General features: G+C 43.9%; 2 protein-coding genes across 4 annotated transcripts; one reads left to right on the top strand and one right to left on the bottom strand.

Annotated features, from left to right (window-relative positions):
- Positions 1–160: 160 nt before the first annotated feature.
- Positions 161–14,361, bottom strand: SUGP2 (SURP and G-patch domain containing 2). 3 transcript variants are annotated; one of them, XM_065652375.1, is made up of 11 exons: positions 14,237–14,361; positions 13,581–13,702; positions 11,103–12,725; positions 10,623–10,740; positions 9,412–9,920; positions 9,112–9,223; positions 7,739–8,250; positions 7,132–7,196; positions 6,572–6,708; positions 4,541–4,661; positions 161–1,734 (listed from the first exon to the last, which is right to left on the bottom strand). In XM_065652375.1, the coding sequence occupies exons 2-10, from the start codon at positions 13,693–13,695 to the stop codon at positions 4,541–4,543; spliced, it is 3,312 nt and encodes a 1,103-aa protein (XP_065508447.1). In that variant the 5' UTR covers positions 13,696–13,702; positions 14,237–14,361; the 3' UTR covers positions 161–1,734. The 3 variants fall into 3 exon arrangements, with proteins under 3 accessions (XP_065508447.1, XP_065508444.1, XP_065508446.1); XM_065652372.1 differs by having other exon boundaries at positions 14,149–14,328; XM_065652374.1 differs by lacking the exon at positions 161–1,734 and adding an exon at positions 1,754–4,351 and having other exon boundaries at positions 14,149–14,328.
- A 169-nt stretch (positions 14,362–14,530) lies between these two features.
- Positions 14,531–20,860, top strand: ARMC6 (armadillo repeat containing 6). The gene is made up of 8 exons (XM_065652572.1): positions 14,531–14,638; positions 15,124–15,276; positions 15,729–15,811; positions 16,158–16,728; positions 17,213–17,358; positions 17,971–18,102; positions 18,630–18,767; positions 19,586–20,860. The coding sequence occupies exons 2-8, from the start codon at positions 15,156–15,158 to the stop codon at positions 19,796–19,798; spliced, it is 1,404 nt and encodes a 467-aa protein (XP_065508644.1). The 5' UTR covers positions 14,531–14,638; positions 15,124–15,155; the 3' UTR covers positions 19,799–20,860.
- The last annotated feature ends 405 nt before the right edge of the window (positions 20,861–21,265 follow it).

The raw sequence follows: 21,265 nt of genomic DNA, 5'->3' as shown, positions 1-21,265 counted from the left end.
ATTACCTAGCGGCAGGATAACGAATTATGCCTTCCCCTTCAAAGCAAAGTCTTGCCTAGGAAATAATTTTCCAGGAAATGAGCACAACTTTCTAACGACAAGAATTAGGCACAAAAAGCTGAAGAGAACACACCGTGTGCTGGCGCTTTCTTAAACAGCAGTAACTTTATTGCCCACAGATAACGCAAACATTTTCCACAACTTGCTGCAATTCAGCAAGTTACCTACTTAACAAGGTTCACAAAAACTCTTTATTTCAGAAGCACCCTATTGTTCTTTGAGCATCTTTTCATTTAAGGTGTTTATTATTGCTCAAATCTACAGTCTGGTTGTGATTGGCCACTCAGTCACGAGATATGCAGAATTAAAGATGATAAAGGAGTTTCAGGAATTCATTTTTAATTAGAAAATGTATCTCCTTGTAGGATAGAAAACAATCCAGAGTAACAGTATTTGGATTTCTGAGGCCAGACTTTCTTTGGGCACAATACATCAGGATTAACTTTAAAGCAGAATGGAATATCAATAGAAAAAAAATACTGTACGTGGATTTTGAGAAATCCCATCGCAGCGCAGATTAAGTGCTCACACTAAGGATGCTGTAGTGTCTTCAAAAGAAAACAAACGAAAAAATAAATAGGAAAAAAGTCATTGGTATTAGACCAAAGAAAAGCTTTGAAGGCAAAAAAAAAAAGGAAACCATCTCAATTAGTCCAACAAAATGACTCCAAAGAGTGTATTAGTGACTGTGGTTCTCTTACCCTGTTAGGGCAGCTCCCCCAAAATGTGGATCTCATTTCTCTCCAACAAGAGCAAATGTCCTTTCTTCTAGAACCAGGTCCTTAACATGTAACAAATTTTTGAAGGAAAAGGAGGAAAAAGGTGTAGCCAGGGCTTGGCCTTGCCTCTGCAAAGTCCTTCCTGGCTGTCACAAAAGGGACATGGTGGCTTTTGCAAATGAACACTCTGGCTTTACCTCTCGATTGAAGGCGACTGCACAAGGGTTAAACTTCCCCCCCTCATATCCTGTCTAAAAAAGGAATCTGAATTCCAAGGCAAAGGTAAACCACACACATGCGTAAAGAGAAAGATTTGCTGTTTTAAAGTCAGTACACTAAGAAAATCAGAGCGACAACCAATGCCTGGATATGGGAATAAAGTGTAAAACTCTTTGAGTTCTGAATGGGGCATGATGGTTTTGGCATTCACGTGGAAAGTAACGCTGTTGTGTATGGATTTAATGCACTAGAAGCCACATGAAAAAGTAACTAAGAAGTGATTTAGTGGGTATTCTAAACAGACATTTAGCAGCACAGAAACAGAGGGACCTTCCTTCCCTCGTACACTAGAAAATCCTGCTTTACACTAATATCACACTGCATAATCTCAATTCCACTCGTTAGTGCCAAAATGATGCATATCTCTTACAGATGGCCAAATTCACAAGCAAAACATTTAAACCAGAAATCGTTTAGTTCCACATTTATTGCAGATATTAAAAGGTTAACAATGCTAACATGTTTACTTACACTAAAAAGAAATGTCAGTTATCCAATAACATAAGCATCTAATTGTTACTAGCTTAGCACTACTGCCAGTTTGCACGGAACAGAAACCAGCAAATTGCTCTGCAAGAATAATGGCAAAAAAACAACCAAAAGACAGTAGACACACCACTGAAGTTAGTTAAAATGTTCACTGAAGCTTGCAGTCTTCATGGAAGAGAGCCTGGAACTAAAATAACAGAAAAGAAGCTAGTAAGCTTTAAACAAGGCAATGGATCTGCACAACAAATGTTTCACATGTACAAGTATTGCAAATTTTCAAATCAGAGCTGCCTGCAAAAGCAGGTCAAAATAAAAAGGAAACTCCTTTTGCAAAAGGAGTATAAGGTCATCTCTTGGTAAAACAAGATAAAAGTGGCAAACGGTAACCCATGCAAGAGCAGCGCCGGAATCTCAGCACTAGCGCTGCTCTGCTGATATCTTGTCCAAAATTAAAGCTTGGCACAAGAAAGACAGACCATACTAGAGTCAGCCAGGGTGGCAGATTCAGATTTTCTCAATGTTCACCTTTATTCTCAAGACAGCATCACACTCTGAACTGAAATGCACTCAGAAAGGATGGGACCATCTTCCAATCTGGATGCCAACAGCTCTCCCAGATTGGGCAAGGAGGTGAACTGGAAGTTTGCGGGGAAATATAATTGTGAACAGCAACGCTGGCAGCTTCATCACTAAAAGAAAAGCCAAACCCGTTTGAGCGGGCCGGGGAAATAAATCAGATGCCAACAATATTGGTTGCAGAGTGTCGTTCTAAACCAGACTGTGACCGATAGATAATTAGGCACAGGAGAGAAGGATGGGCAGTGAAGAACACACCCAAATAGAGTTTAACAGGTAAGCACACGCTGCCAAAGACTGTAATTGATGATCTTTCGAGTGGCCTGTGGTGCAAAATGTTTAAAATCCTTAAACATCTCCAAGTAAAGTCTGTGAGAAATGTCTGGGCTATCAAATGTCCTTAAGTTTGACAAGCAGATGAACTTGTATTTATAGCCTTCATGCTTCAGCTTCTTGTAATGTAAAGGTGAAGACACATGTGACGTTCATGGAAAAACAGAACTACCAGTATATTTTTCTATACCTGCCATCGTGGTTTCATTTAGTGATTATATGCTTCAAGGCACCTAAACCCAAGTGATCGGAAAATTACACTGCAACATGATTTTGTTTCTCATGGTTTCAAAGACTTGTACAGTAAAGGAGAAAAAAAATCTTGCATTCATCATCTAAAACTGGTTGTTACCAGCAAGGAAAAGTTTGTTGCTACAGAATGAAAATGAAGACACTCCCTTTCAGCCAGCAGGGTTTCTAATGGAGAAAGAATATCGTTTTGTTCTTTAAACAGCAGGCACAGGCAAGTGGATAACTGAAGAGCACATTTTCTTATGTATTTGTCAGTGAGGAACTTGAGATGCTGCCACATTTTTGTGCGCTGCTATTAGTGGGTACCACAAGCGCTTTGCTCTGCAAGAAGCACGGTGCAGGATGAAAACAGCGGCAAGACAGCGCTCACTCCTACTCAGCAAAACATGCGCCAGCTCAAGAGAAAACTCTTCAGAGAAGTAGATTTTGGCAGTTTAACATTCCAGGGGAGACTTTGGACTGGTTTTAGAAAGGTAATGATGGAGAATGAGTACACTAAAAAGCATGCTATTGAATTCTGTCACGGTCAGTAAGCCAGTCCCAGATCCCTTATTGATGTGCAAGGTGGAAGAAGATGAATGATCAGACCTTGAATGATTATTTGTGGTAACACTGCTAAAGCTTTCATGTCTGCAGAACTGCTTCGCCAAGCAGCTCCGCAATGCTTTTTGTTGATTAATCCGGTCTTCGCTTTCAGTAAATTCTGGCATAGTCCCTTAGAAGTACCACCTTGTTATTTCTTGGGATTTTTTCAATAAAAGAACTCCTGCAAAGCAAATATTTAATAGAAAACAGAAATGACTCTCTAAACTGATGGTCTTATAACACTGGTGATCCAATTCCAGGTGACTTCCGAATATCTGACTTCCAAGTATTTTCTTCAGTATTTTCTGCAGACACATGAATTGCACCTTCTCGTGGCTTAAACTTCTTTGAGAAGGAAAGAAATTATTCAAGAATGTGTCGGAGAAGAGCTGCAAATTTGTGTAAAAACAAAAAGCACACTTAAAATATGTACTACTTGCTCATGACAATGAAAAGCCTTAGCAGCTGAGGTTTTCAAGGAAGAGTTTAGTGTTATCACACTCAGATGAACTCAGTTGTTCATCCTATGCTTCAAAGTCTAGAATCCTATACAAAATAAGCAGGCAGGCAGACTTCTTAAAATTGGTGTATGGAAGAAAGGAAACTGCTTTATGCAGACTCCAGAAGTAGATCAGATTAAGCCATCGATAAAATGTAGTAAAATAAAATCTGAACTGCCTTGCAAGAAGATCTGAACTTGAGAAGATTCTTGGCTTCAGCAAGGATCAGAGCCAAACCAGGCTAGTCGTATTTTTCATGTTGCTTATTCCATTTCTCATCACAAAACGGGCAAAATCGGCCAAAGAGAGAGGTAAACGGGCACTTCCGAGAACAAAAGCCGTTGTTTCTTCCTCAGAAGACGACATTCAAGTTGTTAGCTTGCACAATTAAATACAAGACTAACTTTAATCTTGGAAAATGTTTTAATACTTTAGTGTTCAAGTCCACTACTATAGAACCAAGTGTTCTTCACACTGGCATACTCTGCCGAGGATCTTGCACACAGCAGCCTTTGCATGTCCATGCACTTTCTAGCAAGCGAGTCTCTTATGTCAAACCTAGGAAGTAACATTGGGGGTAATTCAGCAGTTAAAGCAGTTCATCGGAGCCCTGGATTTTCATTAAATGTTAAGAAGCCAAATATACCCATGGAAACAGTAATATTTTCTGGGCAAAGGAAGACTTAAAAACCCTGATATTTTAATGTTTGCAGGAATTCATAAACCAGACGTGTCCATTGCACATACCTATTTACTTGCTCTTTTCTGCCTGTACATTTGTATCATTCTTTGACGGAAAACATCAAATGCATCTTCTTTATTTTCTTCCCCTGCAACACCCAAGCCCTCCCCTGCAGAGGTAGCACCCCTAGGGAGCAAAATGAAGAGTTAGAACACTCCGTTTCTGTTACATTTCACAATGTGCAGAAGAGATCTAAACAACAGCTTCCAATATAGACACAATTCAAGTGGAAAGTAATTCTGCTTCGTCTGGGGGAGAAGGGGAGCGAAACCTTGGTACCTGGCACACCAGATCAACTAGAAACCGGTTCCCACCTCCCACTGCACATGCAAATACCCAAATTCCAGAAGAAAATGCTCCTGGGATATTAAGGGAGCAGTGAAGATACAGTCATCTAACAGATCGAATTCTTACATGAACTTAAATCACTTTATTCTTGGTAGATAGGATCCTCTGTTGAAAAGATGGCAAAAATTGCCTTGTTTCTTGCATTTCAAAAATGGCAGAAGTCAGAGACTTTGAGGAATGACATGAAACACCATGTAACTCTGCATAAAAGATGGAATTTGTACCAAGGGAACATAGTGCTGCTTGCTCAAAATTGCTAGCACACAAAGCAAGCTGAAGTCTTGTAGGACACACACCATAGAACAAAACCAGGAGCTCCTGCCTTTCAAAGAAAACCAAATCATTAACTCGTTTCATCCTCAGTGAGATTGTCCCAAAGTACTGTCTGAAGAATAACTTTGATGGGGAAGTGAAGAGAGGTGCACACCATGAAAATAATAATACACAGTTCTCTCTACATTACCGAAAAGGTCAACAGGTTTTTGGAAGAGGTACAGAAAGCAGCTCTTCACTGCTCTTTGCAGGTGTCTTTACCAGAGTGACACGGCAACGGACTCAAGCTGGGAAAACTGTATTTTCACATATTAAAAATGCAGTTCTTAAAGATAGCCAGAAAATTCTGGAATGCAATGGGCAGTCAGACCAGGTACAATTAAATAGCTCATGATTACCTGGGCAGTTACATGTGCCAGGAGCTACAGAAACAAAAAAATTACTCATATATTTGGTCCCAACAAGTTTTGAGGTTAAGAACCAAGGTTCTAACACTGGTGAACACAAGAGAGCTACAAGCAAAATAAACTGCTCTCTCACTGCCCGTTTGCGGCTGAAGAATGAAATATAGAAAATAAAGTGATGGCCACTGGACCACTGGGAGCACTAAGGAAAAAAGGAAACAAACCACCACAAGTATCCACCAACTAAAATGACCAGTGCTGTCCAAGGCATGAAGAGAAAATAGAAATCCCTGGAGAAAGAAGAGTGTTAAACCACAGACTACGTGTGTGGACTAGAAAGCTTGTCATATGGGTTCAGAGAGAACTAAAGAGTTTCTGGCTCCTTATTCAGCCAGGGAGCTGGCAGCAGTGGACACTGGATACAGCAACTTTAGAAGACAAAATGAAGATTCAGAACCAAAAGTGTATTTTAAAAGAAAAAGCAGACTTACCTTCAGGCAGATGTACTTACCTCATTCAGTATGCAGTGGAATGAATCACATAATTAGAGTGAAAATAAATTTGTTGCCTAAACCTAGGAGTACTGTGTAGGACATTCCTAAAGTTTATGTATATATTATGTACCTGGTGTGCTAGTGAGGAGATTCCCAGGATACTACTATGTGTTAAAAGACCTAAATACACTAAAAAATATAAAACACCTCCTGAAGAACAGGGGCACCCACATAATCTTTAAGTGTCCGCACACTGCAGCATTCAGGCTGCAGCCTCCAGTCATGTCAAACTGGACAGCAAGGAACAGCCCCCTTCCAGACCAGACTTGGCCCAAATGGGCCAGAAAAAGGCATGAAGTCTCCACGCTCGACTCTGCTGAGGCCCGAGGCCAACGTCAAGAAGGGAACAAAACACTGAACTGGCCACATCTAGGTGGCTTAGAGAAATCGAGTGACTATTAGAATCCCAGCCTTTGCCAGAGCTGTCAAATTTCTGTATTGTGTTCCCATTACATACACTTTTACAGGCTCTCGGATTCCTTTTCCCCGTGTACCAAGGCCGTGTCCTTCTTGCCAGCCCATCTTCTGAAGCATCTGGAACCCCACGTTCCTGTTTGTCAGTTTCTTGTGTGAAAATTCCAAATCTTTTGGTTTCTATGAAGAGAAAAAAAAAAATGGAAACACAAAGGTTCTTTTGTTATACAGGGAGATCATGTACTAAAAATCCCTCACCTCCGCAGTAAATGGGCGTGTTGCCCCCAGGCTTATCTCTGTTGAGTCTGGTTTTATCCCTTTGCCCCTTCAAATCTAGTTTGGAGCTCTTTCAATGAGCAAAGATCCTTTTTCCCCATTAAGACAGGCGTACCCCATCTGCTGCCAGCAGGCCTGGTGTCCTGTAAACCAGCCCATGATCAAAACCCTCAAATTGTGCCAGTGACGCCAGGCTCAGAGCCACATATTGATCTGCTGGTTCTTCTGTTGCTTCCCTCATCATGACCACGGTATGTTTTCAGAGGCTGTCTCTTGTAAAGACAGCTGATTCTCAGAATGCAAAGGCAAACCACAAGAGTTCTTTACCTTCTTCTTCTTTGTAACTGGGCAACCACGAGGCCTATCATAAGCAATTCGGACAGGTTCATGCACTGCAAATCAAATCAATGACAAAATTCAGCTGTAAAGAGAAACAATTTTAATACAGAACTCCAAAAGTACATCTCAAGTGGGACTAACTCAATGCTTTGGCCTAAAATCGGAACCCTCAAGAAAGATCAGAATTAAAAAACCAAAAAAAACCAAACCAAACCACACAGGGTTTTTTTCCCCCTCCACCACAAAACTGGTAATTAGTACAGGCATGTATTTAGTATTGGACACATCATGCCAGCAATACACTGACAGATAATATACTATAAGGATTTTCGATCTTTCCTTTCCCTGAGCATCTGTAATACTCTGACAGAGAATTCAAACTGGACTTAAATGAGGTTATCACACGTCATTTTCGTATCACAAATGAGAACCTTCACCAATAAAAATCATTACGCAAAGACATTTGTTAAACATTGCATTCATTTTTATATTAAATAAATGTAATTGTTTTAGCCATTAACGATCAGTACCAAGCACATTAAAAATCAGGAATTCTGTACTGATACCTCCACAATCTCTTTTAAGTAACACTCACCTTTTGGTTCTTCTATGAGGCAAATCCTTTTAGATGCAGGAATCATACCAACTTTCAGAGACTTGCTGCTGATTCGTTTGCGAGGAAATAGGGTACCAGGAGCAGGAGTGGATGCCTGTGTCGACAGATTGGGTACAGCACCGTCAGATGAGGTGGCTAGCTGCATTTCACCTGTCGAAATCTCCTCTCCTGTTTTGGAACACATCTCTTCCGCTAGGTTTTCCACACTTCTACCTGCTGACGTGTCATCCTCTTCTTCCTCCTCCGCTTGCTCCATTTCTTCCAAAGGCTGGGAGATATCCTCCTCAAACTCAGCTTCCTCCTCATTATCTTCTTCCTCTTCTTCTTCATCCTCTTCCTCTTCTGAAATATCCACATTTCTCTCTTCAGGTTTAGCACTGTCCCCAGCATCAGTTACTTCTGACACAGCGGTGAAGTTAATAGATGGACACAACTCATAGACTTTCATTCGGTAAAACTTGAAAGCAGAACTGTTTCGATCCTGTAGAAACCTGAGCAAAAATTACAGTGAAAAATAATATCAGAAAGAGATTTTCTTTAGCCAGCGTGAAGTAAGACACTAGAAATAAATATCTCATTATTTTTTTGAATTCTCATGCCAGGTGTGTTTTTGTAGAACTGTAGAATTCCCCAACAACATGTACCAAGAAGAACAACCATTCTCCTCAGTTCTTACAGACTGCTTTTTATCAGCACTTCTCAAACTGTGTTGTAAAGAATTCAGTACAATTATCTTAATGATATAGGTGGAGAAACTAAGAAAGACACCAGCTCTGGATGACCCAGAAGGCAAAGAGCAGACCCCAGAAGAGAATTCAGGCTTCCAAATTTCAGTCACGTGGTCTATATGGAAATACGAGTATTGACTCAGAGACGGAAGAGATTATAGGGCTCCATTTTTATTGGCACAGTATGACTGAAAGAGAAAAACCTGTGCTGATTTACACTAGAGCACTTAGGCCATTTTAATCAAAGCCTCGCTTAAAAAAAACCAAACCAAACCAAAAAAAACCACAACAAAACCAAAACCCCAAGATTGAAAATACTTTGGCAGAACACTGTTTCAAGATGCAAGCTGATTACTTAGGATAGAAAAGCAAAAAATAACAAATCAGTGCATGTACGTGTTTGGGAGAGGTGTTTTTCTTTCTTAGGTAATGCAGATATTCACCATTAATGGAGGTGCTGAGCAGGACAACAGGGAGTGTTGCTCAAAATCCTCTGTTCCTAAACACATTGAATAAAAGCATACATCTCAACAAACAATAAAAGGAAATATCTCCTTAGTAATTGTTTAGATGCATTTTGATTTTTCTTATCAGTGCATTTACACAGATAAATGTGGGACTCACCAAAGATCTGGGTTATCTGCACTGTTGTCTATGCTGAACTGCTCAATTTCTGGTCCTACCTGAGCGACAAACTTGGCAAGTTTCTCGGCAGTTTCCATTGTTTTAGCATCCACTGCAAGAAACAGAACGCTCGTTATCTACAGCTTCCTACAAAATCTGCATCACTGGAAGGTTAATAGAGTTGAGAACTATCTACTTAAGCAAAATAAATGATTTTTAGAATGCCCAGCAGAACATTCGATGCGATTCTTTTCTCATAAAATTTACGATTTTAAAATCTTATCTTGAATCTTCACTTACCATCAGGAAACTGAGAGGACAACGGTGGGAAAAGTTCAGGTGGTGCTAATAAATCCTCCACATCTGCCCTTTCTTCTGCTGGCAGAGCGAGCTCTGAACCGGTGACACATTGTGAGGATGAGGTGGTGTCGAGGGGAGAATTCTTCTCAGACAGGCTGGTTTCTGACACAGAAGTTTTTGACTGGACGGAACCTTGAAGATGTTTGTCTTGGTGCTTCAGCACTGTACCCGCCGAAAGCACAGTCTGCGTCCCTGCGGTTGCTCTCCTCACCTTCCTTCTTCGCACACCGTGTTGGGCAATAATTCCAAGCCTTTTCCTTTTAAATAGCTTTCTCTTAATACTTGCGACTTTCCTGGCGTATAACATGGCTCTGACTGATTCTGTTGCAGATTCTTCCAGTGTTCTGCCCTCACCACCCGCTTCCTTTCCAGCTGACGTCCGCCTTTGCACCTCTGATAACTTCAGTCTGTAATACTTGTATTCTAGACTATCTTCATCAGACAAGAACCTAAATAAAATCACAGAAATACAAGGAAAGCCCAAGCTAAAAGCACAATTTATCTCAAATTCTCAGACCAAAAACTCAGTAGCAATTGATCCTTTTTTCTAGGGTTATACACAAGTTCTTCCGTTAACGTTAGCCTGCATCAGTTTTTCTCAGAATAACGGCCAACTCCACTTCTAAAGCAGTAAGTGAAGGATGCCAAGCAAATAAATGATGGAGAGTTTTGACATAAATCATTTGGTAAGTAATTAATCAGCCATGCTGCAATTCATACATGAAGAGGTACGTTACATTAAAAGATTGTTACACTTGGAAGTGTCCCAGCTTTCCTTTTCCAACTTTATTCATAGAGCACCAGATCCATAAGTCTATTACCTTGCTGTATGGTTATATTAACTACATTTGCTTACTATTTTCGTCTTGTAGATGGAAATTGCTTTGAACATCTTATATTTGGATTGACATACAATCATAATTGACAGATCAAAAGGAACGTGATCTACTAGACAAAACAGAAGCAACAGGACAACTTCCAGGGATATCAGGAAGTATAATTAGCTGAGGAAACATTTTCCTACAGTCTGATTAGATATACAATAGGCATTGATCTTATACCCATTGGATGAAATACAGTGTTTAATTACATACATTCCAAATATCTTTAGCAGAGAGTACTCATATGACGTACTGTTCAAACACACCTACCAATATTCAGGACAGTTCTTTTGAGCATTTCTCTCTTTGGCAGACAAAGTGCCTGAAACAATGCTGTTCACCAGCTGTTCGATTATCTCTACGACTTTCCGATCAGCTCGCTGGGGGGCTGTGGGGAGAAATAAAATGCAGTTGTTGTATTATTCTCATCATTGGAGTATCAATATGTCATCTTAGTTATTCTTTGACACACTGACGTTTGCAATTTTTCAACATGCTAACACAAAAAAGTCTGCACTTAATACTAGAATAAACTAAGGAAATGTCAGAAACGTTCTGACTGTTTTCTCAATGCAAGTTAGATTCTAGAGCACTTTATTACGAGAAGCACTGTGGTTTACAAAACTTACCCTGAGCCATCCTGGGCAAGTTAAGCCACCCTTTAAATGGAAATGACTTACAGCACCAAAAGGATTTTGTGCAAAATAAAGGAATTATATACTGCAAAGTATCTTACAACAGTTCACTCACTTTGAGCTTTTGTGTCAGGAGAGGGTTTTTTAAGCTGTGCTGTGGACTCTGGTTCAGCCTTCTTCATCTGAATTGGATATCCACTTTTCTCCAACCAAGCCTTCAAGTTTTCAATGTACTCTCTTCCAAACAACGTTGAATCGTCAAAGTTTGGGAATAGTGTTGGCGCTGGAGCCATTTCCTGGAGTCCTACGGCTTCAAGTATTTTCTCTTGCCTAAAAACAGATGCTAGCGCGAAGGTCTGACCCAGAAGGGCTAAAGACTTACGGCAAAGAGAGACGGTGGTCTCAAAAGCACTTGCCATTTCTCTTGGATTACCAAAACCACTCGTCTTAATGCTTAATTCATAAGCATTGCAGGCCATAAGCAGCGGTGTAACACCTTTTAGGAGGCGGTCTTGAAGTCTCATTATGTATTTATCAAAAGGTTTGATTATTTCAAAGAAGCAGTTCTTTGTTTTCACAGCACCTTTGTCCAACAGCATATTTAAAAACTCATTGTCCACTTTGGGAGTTTTCAGAGCAGCATGTTGTAAACTCTTGATAGTAAAGAAACAATAATCTCTGTGTTCTGGCTTTAAGGAGCATTTGAATGAAGCAAGCATTTTTGCACAGGTTTCTGTCTCCAGCTCGAAGAGAGCTCCAAAGAGCCGGGAAAATTCTGCATCATTTTTTATTGCATGAAACCCAGCCCATTTGATAATTTCTATTCCAAACGTTGAAAAGATGTCCGATTTGTCCACAAGGTCAAAACTGAGATTTCTGAAAACATGTGCAGGCTTTGGGAGCCTCAGAATAGGTCTCTGGGTTGTTAAAGCTGGCCTCTGATTAGGTCGTGGAGGCAACTTTTGATTAGGGCGTGGGACGGGCACCGGCCTCTGGTTGGGTTGTTCAGCAGTTTCGGGCGTTTGATCAGGTTGTAGAGTTGACTTCTGATCAGAGCCTGGTGGCAGTTTTTTAGTGTTCCATTTCTTCAGGGGAGGTTTGATATCTCCTTTGAATACTTTAGTTTTAACAGCGCCCCTTGTAAGGCGCTTTCCTCGCAGAACTCTTCCCCTGCCGATGTTGCCCCTCCGTAGCGGCGGTCGGAACTCGCTGTCAGATTGAATTCCAAAGTCCACATCATACTCCTGATTCTCCATGTTGCCATAATCATCTTCCATGAGTCCTGGTGATCTAAAATCACCTAAAATATCCGAAGAACTAAAATCAGTTTCATGTGGTCCGGTTGATTCCCAAGAGTCAGGAGGGCCATAGTCCTGGTCGTGCGAAACCAGACCCCCATACTCCCGGTCATGGGATGTCGGGTGTCCGTATTCCTGATCGTGAGACGCTGGATGCCTGTACTCCCGGTCGTGCGAAGCCGGACGCCCAAACTGCCGGTCCCGAGATGCCGGGTGGCCAAAGTCCCGGTCCCGAGACGCCGGGCGGCCGTATTGTTCATGGTAATAGTTCTCTTTCCTGATGAGAGGACTGGCGGATCGATAAGAAGGTCCTGGATAGTCATCTCGAGGGTGTTCACTCCAGTCATCGTGTGGATGGTGCTGGGCATTGTCATGAGCGTATCTTCCATCGTCATGAAAACTGTCTTCGAATCTTGGTCTTGGGAGAGGCCTTGAATGAGCTGAAATGATAAAAACATAAATACACCAATGCACTGCAAGTACTATTTAGAAAAAGAAATAATAAACACGTTTACACACTTGGTAGAGTCAACTTACTAAAACTTCTGAAAAACAGTGCACTGGAATTCCACAGTTGAACAGAAGACCATACTTTCTACAAACTCATACACGATTATCTCAGATAACATTAAAGTCAGAAATACTAGAATTTCCTGCAAAGCATCCAAGAATTCCTATTCCTTAATTCCAGTAAACTCAAAAGGTAAAGAATACTTGAACAAATTAAGTATTCAAAATAAATTATTTCATTGAAGCTTATACAACTTTGAGGAAACAGAAGAGATCTCATTTTAAGACTCTCAATTTCATATGAAAAAAATACAAGTTATTTTTCTAGACATTTTAAGTACCAAAATCAGAAGATAAAAGAATTTGCAGATGTTTTGTATACATTCACTAGATTAATGTCCTGCTTTTAGCTTTTTCTCTAAAAATAACACGGAATACAAAGACCCAGAGGCATCAAATGCACTCCTACATTTATTTAACTTATCAGCCATCAACAGAATTCCATCCTGCAGTGATGTCTCTGGAGTCCTCCCTGAAATTGGACCCACTCTCTGATGCAGTCTAAACAGAATTCCTTTGTTTGAAATTCGCTTTTTTTGCCTGGAATTTGCCTCCCACATTGAAACAGTGGCAATCATACCAAGCTATTAGCTTCTTAAAAATGGAAGTGGAAAAACACCAGCACAAGTCCACGGTTTAGGCAAATATATATAAACGGAAGGCAAGAAATCGAACGTAGCTGTTACCAGAATAGCTGTTATAATCCACAGCACGGGTTTCATTACCTTTGAAATGATGGATTGTGTTCTCCAGAGCATCACCCCGGTCCATGCGATACCTTTTAACTTTGTCCTGCACCACAGCATCAAACGTCTCCCGTGTGATCCGCCGAGAGGCCATTTTTATCCTGGAGCAAAACAGCACAAAGCCGGCCCTGACCGGGGCAGCTCCTCCCGCCGCCGAACCGCTAACGCCGCCGGTACCTCCCCGGTGACGCGGCCCCCCCCCCGCGCTGAGCTGGGCCCGGGCGGATTCTCCTCAGCGCGGCGCGGGAGCTCCCTCCCCCAGCTCCCCTCACGGGCCTGACGTGAATGGCAGCGTGACGGGGGAACCGCTGCCGCCTCCCGCCTTCCCACCCCTCACCGGCTGACCCCCCCGGCAGCCTGTCCGCCCGCTGCCACACGCGCAGGCACCGGGAGGAGAAGGAGCCGCCCCCGGCCCGCCCCGCGGCCCGCCCCGCCGGGAGCCGGCCCTGCCCTCACCGCCCCCGCCCGGGCCCGCCGCCTCCCCGCCACACACGAATCTCCCAGCAGCCCCCGCGGGACACCGCTCGCCCCCCGCCTCCCCGCGCACCCCTGTCCGCGCCTGCGCAATGCGGGCCACGCCGCGACGCACGCGCCGCCTCCTCATCCCCTCAAGGCGGGTGGTTTCGGGCCGGTACCGACGGTGAGGGCGCGGGCCCGAGCCGCACGGCGCGGTAAGGAGAATGAGAGCAGGCGGGGGCGGCCCGCAGCCTCCCGCTCCGCCGGCGGGGCCCTGGGGCACCCGCTGCCGTGCAGGCCCGCCTCAGCGAGTTGTCGCGTACAGCGCATGCGCAAACGGCGACCGACCGCATGTGTGTGGCGAGGGAGCACGTTACGGGGGGGCGCAGGCGCACTTGGACACGCCGGGTTCTTTTTCGCGCCGCTTGGGCGTGACTTTTTGCGTTGGCGCATGCGCACTGAGGGGCTGAGCCGGCGGTGGGCGGAGGCGGCCGCGCAGGGCCGGTGCTGTCAGCCCGCTGCTCTTTGTCAGGCGGGAGAAGCCCGTCACGGAGCGGAGCTGCGGGCAGCGAGGGACGGAGGTGGGTGGTGAGGAGAACCGGGGCTCGTTGTGCGCCTGGGAGCTCCTCCGGTAGCTGCGCCCCGTTCCTGGGTCCTGTCCGGTGGAGGCCTCGCTGGGAGCCTGAGGGGCGGGAGGCGCTGGGCCTGCTGAGGGGGTGCGGGGGTGAAGCCGAGGGGCCCCGCCTGCGATGGGCCTCGAGTGTGAGGGGTTTCTGGACTGTGTGTGCCCGGGCAGGCTGCCCGCCGTGCCCTGTCACCGTGACACCCATCAGCAGCAGTGCCTTCCCCATCCAAATCCTGCGCCTCTGGAGTTCCTCCCTTTTTCTTTCAATTGCTCTATTTCTAACCGTTAAAAAACCACCAAACCCAAACATCCTTTTTACCTTATATTATTGATTTCGGGTTCTATGCTTTTGTTTTGGGAAAGAGCAGGCCACTCCCTTTGTTTCTGATTAACTTTAGAAGGTTTCGCACCATATCTAATTGTGAACTGTGTTAATGACAGGACAAGGAGGCAGTTTATCCCATTTGAGGAAAATGGGATCGAAACAGATTGCGCAGGAAACATTTGATGATGCAGTGCAAGAAAATATTACAGAATTTGAAATGGATCCAGAAGAGGCTGTGAGAGAAGCTGTGCAGCAGTTTGAGTCCCAAGGTATTATAAATTCATTTATTTTTGCAGTTTGGGTTATTACAGACTGAGGTTTTACAGATCTTAAAATTTAAGAGAACCTGCATGCAAAGATTGAGCATCTGGTATTGAAAAGACACCTTTGTGAAGTGGAACGTAGACACTATTAACGCTAACCTAGTTCCATGGAGTAATTATGACTGAAAAACTGCTTTAGGTCAAACTGCAGGGTGCAGTCTGGTGGGTGAAATTTAACTCTTTTTTTCCCTTTTTTTCTTTTCTCCCCCAGTTTAGACATTTAGCTGGAATCGATGCTTTGTTCCAGGACATATTTGACCGTTATAGTTAGCCAGAACTTTGTCAGCCTTTGATCCATGCTTTACAATAAGTTTATCATTGTTCACTTAGGTTAACTTGACAAATTTTAGCCAAGCTCCTGTAACTAATATTAATCTTGTTTCTGTTTGTCCTTTTAGGTGTTGACCTAAGCAACATTGTAAAAGCTGTGCGGCAGCCTGCCTCTGAAAATGGTCAAAAGCAAAAGCACCAAATTTTGCTGGTAGGAGCACAAATATACGTTGTCTTCTAAGGATCAGAGCTATATAATAGTTTAAGTAATAGACTAAGAATGAGATTTATCTTCAGTGTCTGCCTCTGTCCCATTTCTTTGTGAGCTCTTTGACAAAGCAAACAGTGGTGGCGTGGTGTACTTTTGTACAGAGGAGCCCCCATTCCTCCAGGGGTTCTATTCATTCTTTGATACAGCTGTTTCTTAGCTGTGTCAAACTAATTTTAAATTTAAAAGAAGGCTATTATTATAAATAAACAAATTTGTCTGCTTGTGAAGAACTGTCCTTGTTCCTTCACAGTTCAGATTGAAAAATGACTCTTATTCTCTTCTTTAGACTTTAGATTCCCTTGGGAGAGCCGTTGCTGACTCTGATCTTGCTGAGATGGCCGAGCAACTTGTGGTCTTCACCGATCAGTGCAAAGAACAGCTGGCTTTCCGCTACCTGGCTGGGCAGAATGGTGCCTATTCTGTGGTATTCTCTGCCTGCCAGCTGACTTCAGGAGACAGAAATTTAATGCTGAAAGCCTTTTCTACTTTATCTGCCATCTTGGATGGGCAGCCAGACCTGCTTGACTCTGCTGGCCAGGATCTACTGCTCCAAACTCTGAAAGAATATAGAGAGGATGCGGAAATGACGCTGGCTGGGATCCGGTGCATTCGGCACGCGTGCCTGAAACACGAGCAGAACCGTCAGGACTTTGTCAAAGGTGGGGTTCTGCCGCTGCTGACCGGAGCGATAGTCCAGCACGGAGACAGCGCCGATGTCGTCCGAACAGCTGCCTCGGCGCTCAGGGTCATGACATTTGACGACGACATCCGCGTGCCCTTTGGTCACGCTCACGATCACGCCAAAATGATTGTGTTGGAAAATGATGGGTTGAGAGTCCTCATTGAAGCTGCAAAAGGTAAAACTAACCCTGTGGCTGTTGATCCTAATTTTGAATCATCTGCGCTTTCTTACCTCAAAACTCTGCTTTGTTGTAACTTGAAGCTCCTTAGAGATGATTCAGAAATTTGCCACTAAAATGTTTAATTCTTTTGATGAAATGTGCCCCAAGAGAGAAAAATCACATAGCTGCTCCAGAGGCCAGCAGCAGCACCGAGGTGACTGTTTTCAGAACTATTTGTCAGTCTGTCTAGGAAGTATTTAACAGCCCAGAGCAGCTTTACAGACGCGTTATCCCTGCTGAGGTGCTGCATTCTTGCCAAGAAAAGATATTCTGACTACAGAGTGAACAGGATGTCATCTATGTGCTGATGCGTTTTAATATATAAAGTGAAATTCACTGTTTCCTTTTTTTTTTTTTAAATGAAGCAAAGTAAAACACCTTAATTCTGCAGCACCCGTCCTTCCTTGTAGTTAATCCATTTGTCATCTCTCCTCTGCAGCATTCACAGATAACTCCAGCGTTCTCAGTGAACTGTGTGCCACCCTTTCTCGCCTCTCTGTCCGGAACGAATTCTGTCAAGAAATTGTGGACCTTGGCGGCTTAAATTTTATGGTGTCTCTCCTGGCTGACTCCATCGACCATCCGGTGAGCGACGTAAAATGTACTTTGGAGTGGACGTAATGGAGCAGGGTGTGCTCCTCATTTTAAGTCCTGGCTGTGAACAGGCCTTAGACCGTGTATTGTTTTAGGTGCAGTTAGGGTTGAAACCCAACCACTGATCCCTATTTACAGCTTTATATACAGAACTAGGTTATGTGTGCTCTGCTGGGTGAGAATACAAGAATTCTGAGCCCCTTGTGCATAGTTACTTCTGTCCTCCACGCTCCAAGAGCAGAACTCCGCTTGCTCCCAGAAAAGCTGAGCTGCTGGTTTTCCCCCATTCTAGCTAGAAGATGTTCAAGAGGATTTAGATGCTTGAGTCCCAGAGGATTGATGTTTGATTCTTTAAGCTTCTTTGAAAACCTCTGCCAAACTAACAAGGTTCATTATTACTCTGTCTAGAAAGAAATTGTGGCTGAGATGTGAGTGACTAAGAATAATGTTGCTGTTCATAACTGGGAATGACAACTGTTTGAACGAGATGTTCTGGTTGGCTTTGAAAAATCTGTAAAACTTTCTGCAGCTTTCTAAGCTTTTTTTTTTTTTTTGGCCTTTTTTTTTGCTTTTTCTTTTGCTTTTTTTTTTTGATGAATGAAGGATGTGGTGAAGCAGGTGCTCAGCGCCATCCGAGCAGTTGCAGGTAATGACGACGTGAAAGATGCCATCGTTAATGCTGGGACAACGGACCTCATTGTGCTGGCGATAAGCCATCACCTTGCCAACCCTCAGGTACACGCTGGAGTGGGTGATGAAGTCCCGGCAGGGCTGGGAACGGAGATCAGGTTCGGGCTGCGTAACGCAGCTGCGTTATCTTGTCTGGTGTGGGGGAACAACCCACAGCATTGCTCTGTCTTGTGGTAATAAACAGCTTGTGCTGAGAGCAGATACATTCTACGTACGGTTGTTAAATGGTTGCAGCTGAGCAGTGTATTAAACCTTTAACTCCAGTGTTGTAGCATGGATAAGCACGTGCTTTGGCAAGTATTTGTGTAAATGTAAAGGTATGTCCACTTTATTAGGGTTTTTTCTTGTTCCTTAATCAGACGAATACCAGATACAGTGTTTTACAGCTCTGGGGTGTAAAACTTGGTTTACATGCCAGAGAAGCAGGATGTTTCAGTGGAAGACACTTAAAAAAAATAAAAAAATAAAAAATTAAGAATTTCCTAAAAAAGAAACAAACTCCAAATACTTTTTTTTTTCCCCTTAAATCAACATTTTCAGCCAATGAGTGTCTCTTCTCCTTTGCCTTGCAGATCTGCGAGCAAGGCTGTGCGGCCTTGTGCATGTTGGCATTGCGCAAACCCGAGAACTGTAATGTCATCATGGAAGGCGGAGGGGCGTTGGCGGCTCTTCAGGCCATGAAAGCACACCCTCGAGAAGTGGCTGTACAGGTATTTGCCTCGGAGCGCTTGATTATTTATTCGGGATTGGCACTGGCTGCGTTCACAGCTTCATTGGGATTTTGTCCTTTACTTGACAAATACCAAAAGGTTCTGAGCGTGTTGGGAATGCGGCATCTAAATGCAGGACTCCCTGTGTCTGTCACCCTGATGTGATCAGAGCAAAATTTAGTTTGGATTTCAAACTCACCTGAATTCAGGTTCAAGCAACTGTGGAATGCCATGCTTCTCTTGCAGGTGTTACTTCTCCTTAAAAAAGGACGAGGACAGGCTCTTTCAGACTCAGCCTGGGCTACAATATTATCTGTCCTATAGGAGACATATAGATTGCCATCTGTTCTCCAGAGTTGAATAAAACACCTGCATGGCAAAAAGTTTCCCTCTGGTTTCTCACACGAGTCTCAGTAGGGCCTGTGTCCACTTTTGTGTTATCTAGAGTATTAAAATACCATAGAAAAGATATATTTTCTGAAAGAATATTGTAAGCTAAGCACCAGGGAAGGTGGAGAAGGGGGGTGCCTTGGCATCATTTAAAGAAGTATTTGGTATTGCCTGGTGGGTGTTTGAGATTTGCTGGTGTTCTGACAGAAGCAGGAGGTTCTGTTGTATAAACTTTCATGGAAAATAGCAGCCATACTTTTGTCCACGGATTTATTCTTCCAGGAAATAGTTTGTTGCTGTCTACTGTACATTGGTTGTGCAGAAAAGGTTCTTCAGTTGGAGCCAGATCCACGTTGTGCGTGCCAGCATCCTCCACGGGTGGGATTCCCCTACAAAAGACGCTAAAAACTATTTACCTCTCTCCTCAGAAACAGGCTTGCATGCTGATCCGCAACCTGGTCTCCCGGAGCCGGGACTTTTCTCAGCCCATCTTAGAGATGGGAGCTGAGAACCTGATAACAGAAGCTCGTGCGACGCACAAGGACTGCGATGACGTGGCCAAAGCTGCGCTGAGGGATCTGGGCTGCAAAGTGGAGCTCCGTGAGCTGTGGACAGGTCAGAAGGGAAGCCTGGCTCAGTGAATCATCCGCCACTGAGCTGCGGAGCTTCGAGACATCTGTGCACGTCAAGTCTTAAGGGGGGGAAACAAAGCGGCATGGATTAATTTGCAGTTCCATCCAACTGGAATATCTGAAGCAAATGCCTGGCTTGTGAGGCTGCGGTGAACTTTTTTTGGGAGCTACAGCTGAAATGGCTTTATGCATTCACAGGCTGCAAGTCAACTCTGTGTAGTAATTATTCACCAAATCATCTAATGCCTGAAGATGATCTGCCCCCTCCATTGTTATGTCTGTTCCTTGTGTACAGAACGGGGCCATTCCCATGTGCTCTGTCCTGTACAGCAAGAGCAAAAGCGGTTCTTTTTTGGTAGGAGTTTGGTACGTACTGCGGCAGCTGGTTCTGATTTGTTCCTCTGCTCTCCACAAGCAGCCCGATCTGGTAACGGGATGGATGAGGAGGAACCCCATCATTTGTGAATGTGTTCTGTCCTGTTGTACTGTTCTACTAACTGTTATTTTACTGCTGACCATATTCCATGCTGCTGCTTTGTTTTGAATTTTCAGCCAACGTAACATTTTAAACAAAAGCAAAGTAAGGATTTTGAATATGTGTGGCCCAAAGCAACATAACTTTGATGTTGCCTTTTGCATCTAGGAGGAAAGTTCACATTCTCTTTCAGTGAGATGAGCAAGTCAAGGACTGGTTTCAAAGCAGGGACAAAGCAGCGGTGGTGGCACGCAGCAGGAAACCAGCCCTGGGGAGCCAGGCTTTGGTTATATCTTAGCAGGGTGACGCTTCCCTGTGTTGTGATTGCGATGAAGAGGCTGTGTGCCTCGTGGACTGAAGACAGCTGTGGACTTGGGGGGGAAAAAAAAGGAGATGTGAAACATCCAGAAAGGTTCTGAAGTCTCCCCTCAAGGCATCTGCGTGCCCATGTTTCTGGCTGGGCTGTGTTGTTACCAGCTCGGCTCTGGGTGCTGAACCTTCCTCCTGCACCGCTACTGATGTTGTACTTGAGTGGATGTTTTCCAATGTGATACTCTCTGTAGAAATGTTGATTCTATAAAATATAAAAAAAGTGCAAGGGCGGCTAGCTCTTTATGGAGCCTTTTTGAGACAGAAGAAGAAAAGTGGTGGCAATGTCTCAGTGCCTCCTCCAGCCCCACGCTATCTGCCAGCAGATAGCAAAGGTCGTTGTGTTCTGAGGCTTCTAACCCTGCGTGAGCGTTTGTAGGAGGAGAGGCTGCCTGGCTCTGCTCTCTCCTGTGTGCCAAGCACCGTGTGCTGCTCCGACCTCCTCCCTGCCATCCTCCGGTGCAGGGTCCAGGCTCCTTTGTGGCAGAGCCAGCAAGACGAGCTGATGAAGAAATCCTGAGGCCCAAGTGTCGTGGTGCAGCCTGGTGCTGTTGGGTGAGGAGCAGCACCAAAGCTGAACGTGGTGGGGTAATGTTGAGCTTCTTGTACCTACCGTTTCTTGGTTTTTAACC

The sequence above is a fragment of the Caloenas nicobarica genome, chromosome 27 (genome assembly GCF_036013445.1).
Source record: "Caloenas nicobarica isolate bCalNic1 chromosome 27, bCalNic1.hap1, whole genome shotgun sequence".
Taxonomy (NCBI): domain Eukaryota; kingdom Metazoa; phylum Chordata; class Aves; order Columbiformes; family Columbidae; genus Caloenas; species Caloenas nicobarica.
Note: the sequence above shows the minus strand (reverse complement) of the source record. Positions and strands in the feature narration are given on the sequence as shown.